Source organism: Apium graveolens, chromosome 10 (assembly GCF_009905375.1).
Source record: "Apium graveolens cultivar Ventura chromosome 10, ASM990537v1, whole genome shotgun sequence".
In the NCBI taxonomy this organism is placed as follows: domain Eukaryota; kingdom Viridiplantae; phylum Streptophyta; class Magnoliopsida; order Apiales; family Apiaceae; genus Apium; species Apium graveolens.
This window is the reverse complement of record NC_133656.1, coordinates 187,581,025-187,593,515: the sequence shown is the minus strand read 5'-3', so window position 1 is coordinate 187,593,515 and position 12,491 is coordinate 187,581,025. Positions and strand designations below refer to the sequence as shown.

Here is a 12,491-nt window from a genome sequence, read left to right as displayed (position 1 = left end):
AATAAATGGAAGATAGAAAACGTGTAACGCAATTACATGCTTGATTACCGCAAACAAACCTGGTCTTTTCTCAAACTTGGATTATATTTATAGGCAGCTCTTTCCTTTTGCATGATTAACTATACTCTCTACTTCCAATTGTTCAATTCATAACTAAAATTTTGGAACCAAACGACACTGTAAACTCTTTCACAGAGCAGGTGCTCACTGTCACTGTATGTGTATGGGCTTTGAAAAGGGAAAGCTACCCACATGAATGATTTCTAGTTGGACTCTTTTAAGGGCTCGGTTGTTACACAAAATGCAAATGCTGTTGAAGACCCAACTTTTACTACTAAAATAGGCGTTGGGGGTACTACCTTTTATTAACACAAAAATGTTCAAGTGCCTCTACTGTATTTTGTGTAAACCCAACTACTAAACTTACACTATCACTTCTCACATGACATCTAAACTATTACTCCGTTTTCTAAAATTAATAATTTGCCATTTCTTTCACGTTCTTGCTTCCCCCGGTATCTTCTAAATTAGTCAAAGGTAAAAAATTAAACTGTTTCTCAATCCATGAATCATTTCAGATTTATTTTAAACGCCCCTCGGATATCTCAACTAGTCCATACTTCATACCGACATGAATCACTCAATCATCTCATTTCGATCTTCGGTGAAAATTTGAATTTAAGTAGATGATCATCGCAGTTAAAAAAATATTTCATCCGTCCTATTGAATTACATACATTTAATTTGAACATGAATTTTAAGAAAAAAAAAGTGGGATATGGTGTGAATAAGTAAGAAAAATAAATAAAATTGTGGGAATAATCAATATTTAAGATATAGAGATAGTGTAGTGGAAAAAAGTGGTCAATGTAAATGGGTGTAGTTAATTTTTTTTATTATTTCTATTAAATTTTAAAATATATAAAATTAAATATCACATAAAAAGAAAAATTAATGGAAATGAACGGGGGAGAGTGAGAGTATAACTTAAATTCATAGTTTTCAATATGGAATCGTTTAATAATTAAATTATAAAATAATAAAAAAGGAAAGACGCGGCGCCATTGACTAAGACCAGCCACCAACAAAATATAGACACCACCATCCCTTTTTATAATCCAAACAGACTGCACAAATACGCGGGGTTGTTGTGGGTCCAGCCTGTCCCAGCTGGTGAATGGACCCTACCTTGATATTCTTTCTCGTCATCATTACACATTCCCATAATCAGACACTGTTACCACAAAATTAGTAGTACAAACTTAACATAAACACAATTACACAAGTACATACATAATACAATACCAAAACAAACCTATACAAACAAACAAAACAAACAACTACTATATGTAACATAAAAACTCAAAGTAGATGAATTCTTAGCATTCAAAGCACAAACACACATTTCTTACACAACTTCACAACCTTAAATACCACTCCAATTCTCTTACACATATTTTTTTCTCGTGTGTATAATTTTTTCTTGAATATCATAAAATGTCCACAACGCCGCCGGGATCCGCACCGGCGCCGACATCACCGCCGTCCACCAATACCACCTCACCACCACCCTCCACCACTTCTCCACCACCATCTTCATCACCACCACCACCTTCCACAACTTCTCCACCACCTTCTTCTTCTTCTTCTCCACCACCACCAGATGCTCCACCACCTTCATCTCCGTCGCCACCCACCACTGCTCCGCCACCAGCAACACCCTCATCACCTTCTCCACCGGCAACACCATCATCTCCACCCCCACCTTCTCCACCGTCTAATCCAGGCACACCACCTTCTCCACCATCTGGGTCACCTCCGGTGACTAGGACTCCTCCGCCGCCGGTGAGTTCAAGATCGCCGCCGCCGCCGGCGAACAGTGAGAGTAGTGGGTCAAAGGGGAGTTCGGTGTCAAGTGGGATGGTGGCTGGGATTGCTATAGGTGGAGTGTTGATAGTAGTGCTTATATGTTTTGTTTGGATTTGTTGTAGAAAGAAGAAGAGAAGAGAATATGGACATGGCCCACCTCCAGGTTATTATGTTCCACCACCACCACCACCCTCTGGTCCTAAAGGTTACATTACATAACACTCCTTTCTTGATTTTTATTCTTACCAACTTTTACCTTATGACATTTTGTACATAGATGGTCTGTTCGGCCTTTTGCAGTTTGGTGGATATCCTAATTTTTTGTGGTTTGGTTAATATCTTTAAGCAAATAATCAAATAATTATAATTTCTTACGAGGAATAATATGATCATTGATAAATTTATTTCAATCTAGTTTTGTTTTTTATTCCCTTGAAGCCTGTTTTGTTGTATGATAGTTGTGACTTGTGAGTCCTATATATGTCAAATTTTGTTGTAAACATGAATAAATGGTAATTGCAATTTTATAGGCTGGTACTGGTCAAGAATTGGTTTTTTGCAACACTGAATGTACTTTAATCATCTGACGTTCAGTGTTTCAGTCTCTGATATGTTTACCCTTTTTTACCACATGTATCATGTATGTTAATTTGTGTTGTTTTTCATAAGAGGATTAAGCTGCTTGAGTTCTTGTGCTAAACTGTTTATGTTATTGACAGATGGCCCTTATGGTGGCCAGCAACAGCAATGGCAAAACAATGCTCCTCCACCAACTGACCATGTTATTTCAATGGCGCCAAAGCCTTCACAGCCGCCACAATTTGTTTCACCTCAACCTCCACCTCCCCAACCTTTCAACAATAGCAGCGGAGGTTCTGCATCTAGTTATTCAGGTGGGTCCAGTAATCCACTCGCGGCACCATCTCCTGGCATGTCCTTAGGGTTCTCACAGAGCACGTTCACGTATGATGAATTGGCAATGGCTTCAAATGGCTTCTCTGATGCAAACCTTCTTGGACAAGGTGGTTTTGGTTATGTGCACAAAGGCGTTCTTCCAAATGGAAAGCAGGTTGCAATTAAGCGCTTGAAAGTTGGTAGTGGGCAAGGGGAGCGCGAATTTCAGGCCGAGGTTGAAATTATTAGCCGTGTGCATCACAAACATCTTGTTTCCTTGGTTGGATACTGCATGACCGGAGCAGAAAGATTGCTTGTCTACGAGTTTGTTCCGAACAACACCTTGGAATTTCACTTACATGGTAAGAAATGACCCGTGCCACAGTATTTATCCATGTTAGGACAGTTTTCTTAAAATCTAGTTTATTAGAAGCTGCTCCTAAATTCTATGGCATAGAACACTTTCATGTAAAAAATAATCATTCTATTTTAAAAGCATGTCTGCTTCTCAACTTCTTTGCAAATGTCACTTGTATGAAATGACACTCAAAATAAACCGAACCATTACTTCTTGGACTTAGACTTAAGAAAACAGTCTAATTGCTACTTGATGTTGAGTTGATGTGTTGTTTATGAAATTTGTTTAGCACTTAACAGGCAGTGGGTGTTCCAAATTACCATATCTGATATATTTCAACTGAAATTTCAGGGAAAGGGAGGCCGACTATGGAATTTCCTTCAAGAATGCGAATTGCTCTTGGGTCAGCAAAAGGACTGGCTTACCTACACGAGGATTGTATGTTTTCCTTGTATTTTTCATCCATCGATGGAGAAGCCAGAGCATTATGTTCAATTTTTTGGAAGCTTCTTGCATCTAGCATACCTAATTTAATACTATTCATTTGTGCAGGTAATCCTAAAATCATACATCGTGATATTAAAGCAGCCAACATCCTTCTGGATTCCAACTTTGAGGCAAAGGTAGATTTTTAAAACTTCATAACATAATCAAGAATAATAGAAGTTTCAAATCATAATTTATCTTCTACACCATAAATATTACTGCCAGCAACCCAGCTAGATTAATTTTTCTTTTCGTATTGTAGAACATTTTCTTCTTCCAAAATATATGAAAGATCGGCTAAATTAAAAAAAAAAGTGAATAATGAGTGACCTGTGTTGCTATCAGTACAAAACTTAATCGTTTTTAATATAAATTTATGTATGATTGTAGGTTGCTGATTTTGGACTTGCTAAGATTACCTCTGAATTAAATACCCATGTATCCACCCGGGTGATGGGAACTTTCGGGTAAGAACAAAAATCTCATGACATTTTACAACTGATATTGTATTTTTAGGTGATTATTAGTTTTCATCTTTTCGTTCTCTCTACATTGCTCCAAGTTAAATGTTATACCCAACTTTGATGAGGACCATCTTACATTTGGTTGAAGAATTGATGTATTGTGTTGCATTAGTTCTTAAAAACTCATAGGTCATATGATTTATCCCCCTCCTCTTTGTTTGTTTTTTTTTTTTGTTTTTTTTAGTGGAGGGGGGGGGGCTGCTAAGTAACTACTGTCTTGATTCTTTAAATTTGTTATCTGTTTGACCACCGACTCCCTGGACTCTTATGTCCTTCATTGTTTTGCTTGACTCGAGTGCACTTCAAGGTCTCTCATTAATTTTAACATATTTGCCACTACAGGTACCTGGCTCCAGAGTATGCTTCTTCTGGTAAACTCACAGACAAGTCTGATGTTTTCTCCTTTGGTATAATGCTTCTGGAGATGGTGACTGGGCGCCGACCAGTTGATTCAGCTCAAACTTATATGGATGACAGTTTGGTTGACTGGGTGAGTATATCATGGTACCTCTAATATTTCGCTTCAGTGTGCTTAAAGGTTGTGTCTAGAATCAAGATAAGATATAAACCTTCTTAAGACATAAATTAAGGCAGTTAATTTCCTCTTTTATCTTCATGATTACAATTGCGGAAAATCTAAGCTTAAATAACATGGTATTTGTAATCAGGCAAGGCCCTTGCTCACCAGGGCTCTGGAAGAGGGAAATTTTGACAGTCTTGTTGATTCTCGGTTGCAAAACAATTATAACCAGAGTGAGATGTCACGCATGGTTGCTTGTGCAGCTGCATGTGTTCGTCATTCAGCAAGGCGTAGACCACGAATGAGTCAGGTAATTGGATTTGCTCCTAATTGTTTTATGTCTTCTAAAGATGGAAGCTAATCAGGTGTGTTTTAAGTGTCAAACTCTTTCGACCTAATTAGCTTTTAGACGGATCTAAAACACATCAGAATTTCTGCTCCAGAAAGCTGCTGCGTGCAGTTTTTAGCTTTTTTTACCTGAAAGTCAATCCTTGGTGTGTTCCTTAAGGTTTTGTCTATATGAAAAGTAGCAATAGCAAAACACATTTTCCATGTTCACTAACAAATGAGACAGTCAGTTTCTCACAATTCCGTTATTAAGTTTCACTTCATGCTTAGAAAGATACTAATTCATTTCACAAGGAAATCAGTGAATATATCCGTGCAATAGGGGGCTGTAATTATCTTTGCAGTAGGCCACGATAGGCTAAGATATCTCAGCTTTTTAAAAATCACATTTAGATCATCTAACAAATAATTATGACTGAGCAGGTGGTTCGTGCTTTAGAAGGAGACCTGTCTTTGTCTGACCTTAATGAAGGAATTACACCTGGACACAGCACAGTTTACAGTTCACACGAAAGTTCAGACTATGACACTATGCAATATAAAGAGGACATGAAAAAATTCAGGAAAATGGCGTTGGCTAGTCAGGAATATGCTAGCAGTGAAGTCAGTCGACCTACCAGCGAATATGGTTTGTACCTATCTGGATCAAGCAGTGAAGGCCAACAAACCCGTGAAATGGAAATGGGGAAGACACAGAGAGACAGCCGAGGCTATAGCGGAAATTCTGGTTTCTAATACACCTCTTGTCTATAAATTCAACCAGCTAACTTCCTATAACTACTACTATTTAGGTTACAACAATTGTGAGTATTGCATTGTTTTGCTTGAGATGGCACACAGAATTCTTTGGCTGTCTTTGAAAATTTCTAGTCTTATTTTGTATTTATTATGGCTTATACAATAACAAAAAATTCATTCTTTCATTTGATTTTTTTTTTCAAATCTTGAGTTGGGTTTGTTGATCAGTTATGACTTTTAGCTCATTTGCATGTGAACATTAGTTTTTGTTAGAATTTGACAGTTGGATCCATTGTCCAGTGGAGGTGGATGACAAATATTTTAAGCTGTCTTTTGGTATATTTACGCGTACCAAGAAAAAGACTTTGATGTTTCTTTTGTTCAGAATCTACATGTTTGATGGCACATGTAATAGTTTGAAACTTAGACATTCAAAGATTGATTTCTAGTCGTTGAAAATAAAGGAATTCAAAATTTTCAGTTTCTGATGGAAATGCTCAAGCCTTCGCAGCCTGTTCCATGTATTCCCTCCATCCATAATTAGTTGTTTTGGACTTTCCGGTGATAAATTGTCCAAGTCTATTTTTTTTGTCTGAACAAAGAACAGTCGGTAAAACCTATTCAATGCTTTTATAAATTCGCTGATAGAAAATATTTGGTGTACACAATTTTATACCTAAATGATGGTATATTTTAATTGAAATGGGCCCCTACATTTATATCAACAAAAAAATTAAATTAACTCATATCAAATGTCATATTATTATATACAAATATTTGGTACAAAATTTTATACACCTAACACTGCTAATTTGCTAAACTATGAATATATGCCGAAAATGCATAACAGCAACGGAGAATCCAAGTATTTTTTACATTGCTCGATGATTCGTAAAACTTTTGCATCTTTATATTGGGTCGCTCGATTGAATAGCAAGTAAGCTATTAATGATTAAATACAGATTAATTGATACGCAAAAGTAGCCATAAAAGTAAGAAATTACAGTTTTTTTTTAATCTTAGCTAATCTGGAACCGTTATCTTTTGGTTGCGCACTGGACAGAAACCAAGGTAAACCGCATTTAAGCGGACATATCAGTTTTCTATTATATCATTCTTGAAAATCAAAAGAATGGGCCTGTTTGGGATTTTTAAAAAATATAACTTATTACTTAAATTGAAAATTAAAAAGTGCCGTATAAGTGATATAACTGTTTGTGAAATCTTATAAGCCAGCTTATTGACTTATAAGCCCGTAACAGCTTATTAACGCGTGTTTGTCGACCCAACTTATAAGTTGAATTTACAACTTTTAAACTGATAAGTTGAATGTTAGTAACTACGTACTTTTTCTCAACTTATTTTTGAATTTTCGTTTTTTTTATCAATTTTAATTTTAGAATATATATTTTTTAAATGTTAATCTAACTTAAAATATAAGAATTAAGATAATTATATATATAAATTATTTATTTTAGTTTATTTAAAAAAAAAACAATTCTGACTTATATGTTAAATTATCCAAACACTTGTATAACTTATAAGCATTCATCAACTTATCACTTATCACTCACTTATTCAGTTTAAGTCATAAGTTACTTATTTTAAGATTTCACAAACGGGCACTTAATAACTTATAAGTTATTTAAGCGTTTAGATAATATTAACTATTAAGTATAAGTTGCTTGTAAATTGTTCATGTCTTTGGTAAATCATAACTTATAAGTCATAATTATTTTAAAAAAATAATTAAATACATGAATAAAAAATTCAGTTCGACAAAATTTAAAACACAAATATTCGAAAACAAATTACTAAAAATGAAAAAATAAGGTTAAAATACCTAAAATTCTGGAAAATAGTAGTAGTTTTGAAGCTGCTGGGGTTCGTAGTAGAAAAAATTAACAATACTAATATAATAATTGAGACATAATAAAATTCAAATGTAAAACTTCACCTTTCATTTAATAAAGAGAAAATTGCACTTTGCACCCTCTTATTTTGTTTCAAAAACAAATGTGTATAAATAGTATGAGAAACTCAGTTTGCACCCCTCAACTTCAACCCGCCAATTCAGAAAGCACCCTTTCGGTTATTATTAAAAAAGTAAGGGGTAGAATGGGAATTTCAGTAAAATATTAACTAAACTAATTTTTTTATTTTTCAGATTATATTAAAAATTGAATTTATTATTATAGCTATAAAATTATATCTTTAAATTTTTTGAATAATATTATATAGTTGAGTTTTGAATTTTAGTAATATTATTAATGCCAAAAATTATATAATTCTACCAAAATTAAATTCAAAATAAATTTTTTTATATATTTTATATATATTTAATTTAATGTAATTATTTCATTTTAAAGTCTTTGACGTCATTATGATTTTAAAGTGCATTTAATGAAAATATTCAGATCAATATTAATATTTAATATATAAGAAATCATTTTTATAAATATTTTAACTTATTTTTGAAATTCTAACTAAAATTTATTTACATTTTAAAATAAAGTTCCCTTTTTACCCCTTATTATTTTAATTATAATCTGCAAAAGGGTGCATACTGAATTAATAAGTTGAAGTTGAGGGGTGCAAGTTGTATTTTTGAAAGTTCTGATAGAAAATTATTTTTTAACTTTATTTGAGGGTGTAAAGTGCAATTTACTTTTTAATAAATTGAAGAAATAAAGAAGAGAACAAGGCGTATTAGACAAATGACAAAGGAAAACCCAATGTTAACAATCCGAACTTTCAGATTTAAGGCAAAATGGAGTGAATAATCATGTTTACTTATTTTGCCAAACAGCCCCCCAAAACTAAAAGGGCTTTCGGCCCAAAAGATATAAAAACGTGATATGCCAAACATGCACAATGTTCTTTTACAATAATAAAGGTATGTTCTTTTATGTGTAGTTTTTTTTTTTTGACAAATGCAGAAAACTTTCATTAACTTCAATATAATACAGTCGGGACAAACCCCCAACTGTCGATACAACCAGGTGGTAAAACAAATATCATACTAAAAACAATTAGATGATTTGTTTCCTGATCGTTTAACACATAGAATTTAAAAATTCTTGAAATTAAAAACGAAATAAAAGACATCCCGAGCAATCCAAATAAAGGTATGTTAATTCCACATAAAGGTATGTTAAATACTACTAAGTCTCTTTAAATTGTATAGGTTTGATTTGGCGGAGGTTAAAAAACGTGGAATGATATAAAATAAAGTAAGAAAAATGGATAAATTGGTGGGGTCAATTAATATTAAATATATAAATTTAGTGTAGTGGATGTAAGTGGATGTAGTTAATTTTTATATTATAATTTTTTTACTATTTTTGGTAAGTTTTGAAATGTATGGAATTAAATAAAACATCTCAAAAAGGTAAGTATATAGAAATGAATGTGATAGATGGAGTAAGTTATTGGGCTCGAGTACGGAGTGTCGGACACGACACTGATCGAGAGTCGGATTCGGAAATTTTTAAAATTTTAGGACACGGGGACACTGTCCAAAATTTGGACACGGATACGGGGATACGAAAAATATTTTTAATAAATAATTATATTAAGATTCATAGCAAAAATAACCTCGACTAGTTGCAAAAGTTTCATACTTTGCCAATGTAAAATAAAATAAGTCTTATACTAAAACATTCAGAATCAAAATTTAAAATATTTAAAGATCTATGAAATACAATCCATGATTTTTATGTATCTTTAGCCTTCAAATACAATAAGTTCAAACTCTGGATCATCCAATGATAACTATGCAATTTTCAACAAGCTATCACCATCAACATTGTCTCCTACTATGTACAAAGAAAAAAAAGATTGTAAGTAAATAAAAATATTTGCAAAAAATAAGGAAATATAAGTATATATTGATCCTACCAACATCCCAATATCTAGATGGACCTTCAGTGTATTTATTTTCCTTTCTTGAGAGAAGTCTAACATTGTTGTGTATGTAAATCAAACTCTCAGTTCTTTCATTAGCTAGTCTATTTCTCTTCACACTTTGAATACTACTATAAGTTCTCCAATTGCGTTCACAACATGATGACAAGGCTGGTTGTGAAAGCAATTTAAATGCTGGACCTTGCAACAATGGTGTAAATAGACTGTTAGGTAATGAATTACATAGAGAGGGGGGTGAATGTGTTTTTATCTTTTTATGCTTTTCTTGAACTATTTTGGTTTTGAGCAAAATAAATCAAATCTTGTAGTAAGATGTGTTAAAACAGAAATTAAACATGCAACTATGAATAACACAGATCTTTCAAAACTCACTTAATTTTATATTACAATTAAGAATTTTTTGCTATAAAATTTCTAGGCTCTTTGTTGATAAAGAGCTTAGCTTCCTCTTTGAGAGAATATAAAATATTTCTTATCTAAATTATTACAACTAACAAAGGACCAGTGTTAACTTTATATCATAGTTAACTACTGGTTTACACAGTGTATAATAAGAGATACTAATCACTGTAGTAAACTGTCACTAATCATTCCATTTTAGGAAAAGTATATCTTCCATTTCTGGCTTAGCATATCTTTGTATATTGTGTTAACTTTGATCTTCCTTTGTCGGTTAATCTTCACCCTTGATATTGCACACACTCTTCAAGCGGCTTTTTGTATACTTGTCAATCCAGCTGGTTGGATTGTTTGTTGATTGTTAATCTTGGATATTGAACTGGTCTGCAATTTTGTAATAACTCGAATTTTTGAGACTTTGTAAAAACGTTTAATGAATAGTAACCCTGACGGGCGGGGAAAACTTTTTAGCCCACAATATGTAGTGCACGAGAAAATGAGTTTCGGAGTTGATATTATGATTATACGTACCAAATGAGTGTATGTAAAAGTCGTCGGAATTCGAAACCGGACACTTTCATTTTTTTCCCGAGAATTCACCAGACACTGAAGGAATTAGGTTGAAGGAATAAGAATTAAGGAATTGAAACCAAGGATTATAAAAAGGGATTAAAGGAGTAATAAAGGATATGAAGAGGGATTTATAGAGCCCTGGCAATGAAACCACGTATACGTTCCCTTCGAAACGATCAACGAGAACGAACGATAAATGAATCGTAAAATAATTAAACGAGTGAATAATGCAAGTAGTTCAAGGATGTGGACACAAGTTAAACACCAAGGCAACACCCTTACACCATGAGTAAATGACACTTGGCAAAGAAATTAGTGGTGTTAATTAAGCCACCAAGCTAACACCTCACTCTTTCTTTTAACCACACAATTAAACAAACATCAAACAAGTATATATCTTGATTTCGTTTTGAGGTTTTGATCAAGTATAAAGCTAGTTAAGGATCATCTAAGATTTGTTAAGCATTACCCACTCTCCAAGGAAGGTATAAATCTTTGACCCAACCTTATTTAAGCTTTAAGTTCAAGATCTTTTTAGAATATAGTTGTAAACCTAGTTTTGGTGGAAGTGTTGTTGTAATCTTGATATTTAGCTAAGTAGATTTAAGGTTGATTGTTGTTGCCTCAATAACATGATGTTCTTGAGAGAATTTAGTGTGGTGATGATGATATGTTGATTTTTGGTGGTAGTATAAAGATTTAAGGCATAAACGAAACTCCGATCGTAACCGTAATCTCGTTAAAACGAACAAAACATAACTTTAAGTTTCTACAAAAAGTCCCGAAGATGTAAACTGTAGTTACTTGAAAAATAACCCTTGATTATGATATACAATATTATAAGGATCGTTTAGGCGCTTGAATCGCTTGATTCCGATTTACGGATCAAAAGTTATGGCCGTTTTACTAAAAGTGATTTACGCAATAAAAACTGATATGAATTACGAATTTTAAAAATATAAAGGATCGACTTAATAATGTTCATAAATCATGTAATTTTTACAAAAAGTAGTATTTTGAGTTTCCAAACTGCCATAAAAATTTCAAGTGAAAAAAATGAGTTTTCAATTTTATAAAAATATCGGAGCCGAGACCGCGCGATTAGAAACCGTAGAATCCATAAGCGGAACCAACGACAAAAATGAAAATGGACTTAAGATAATTTGAAAAAGGAAGCGACCATAATGTGAATAAGGACTTAAAGAAATAATAAAGGTAATATAAGTTGAGAGGGTGCATAATAATTAGCGCATGAGTGCGGGTAGCCGTAAATTAGAACGGGATCTAACGAAACGAATTGTGTTTATGATTATAGATTTCCTAGCAGAACCTAGAGCATCCTCCACCTCAAGACACCCGAGCAAGTTTTCAAACCCTACCTTTTAAGAACTGTTGTGTTGTGAATATTTTACAAAACTATGATATATGCATGAGATTGCTTTAAACTGTTTTACGAAGTTTGAGATGTATTACATTACTCAATTATTGATAATTTCTAGTATATGTTCATACTGAGTTCGAAATGTTATATTTAGACCAAGAGTCGGTCGATGTAAGCTTATAAAAACCCGGAAGTATCCCGAAGGAGTTTATAATTGAGAAACGTTAACGCTAGCGAGTAGTGTGGCGTGTATATATTTTAGACCGAGGATCGGTCAGTAAAAATTGATGAAAACCCGGAATTATTCCGGAGGTGCTTTATTTAAGAATATTAGCGCTATAGCAGAGCATGATGTATAAGTTGTAAGACCGAGAGTCGGTCAGTTTTATTTTTAAAAAATAAAAACCCGGGAATCATTCCGGTGATATTATAAGACGATTACGAGTCCATAGTAGTACGTTTTAAAGGGACTCG

At 33.4% G+C, this 12,491-nt stretch overlaps 1 protein-coding gene across 2 annotated transcripts; it reads left to right on the top strand.

The window, feature by feature from the left end:
* The first annotated feature begins 1,234 nt into the window (after positions 1-1,234).
* Positions 1,235-5,922, top strand: LOC141689680 (proline-rich receptor-like protein kinase PERK15). 2 transcript variants are annotated; one of them, XM_074494038.1, is made up of 8 exons: positions 1,235-2,032; positions 2,589-3,125; positions 3,473-3,559; positions 3,674-3,744; positions 3,998-4,074; positions 4,474-4,621; positions 4,800-4,961; positions 5,423-5,922. In XM_074494038.1, exons 1-8 carry the CDS (start codon positions 1,498-1,500, stop codon positions 5,732-5,734), a joined length of 1,929 nt encoding a protein of 642 aa, XP_074350139.1. In that variant the 5' UTR covers positions 1,235-1,497; the 3' UTR covers positions 5,735-5,922. The 2 variants fall into 2 exon arrangements, with proteins under 2 accessions (XP_074350139.1, XP_074350138.1); XM_074494037.1 differs by having other exon boundaries at positions 1,248-2,074.
* Positions 5,923-12,491: the final 6,569 nt, after the last annotated feature.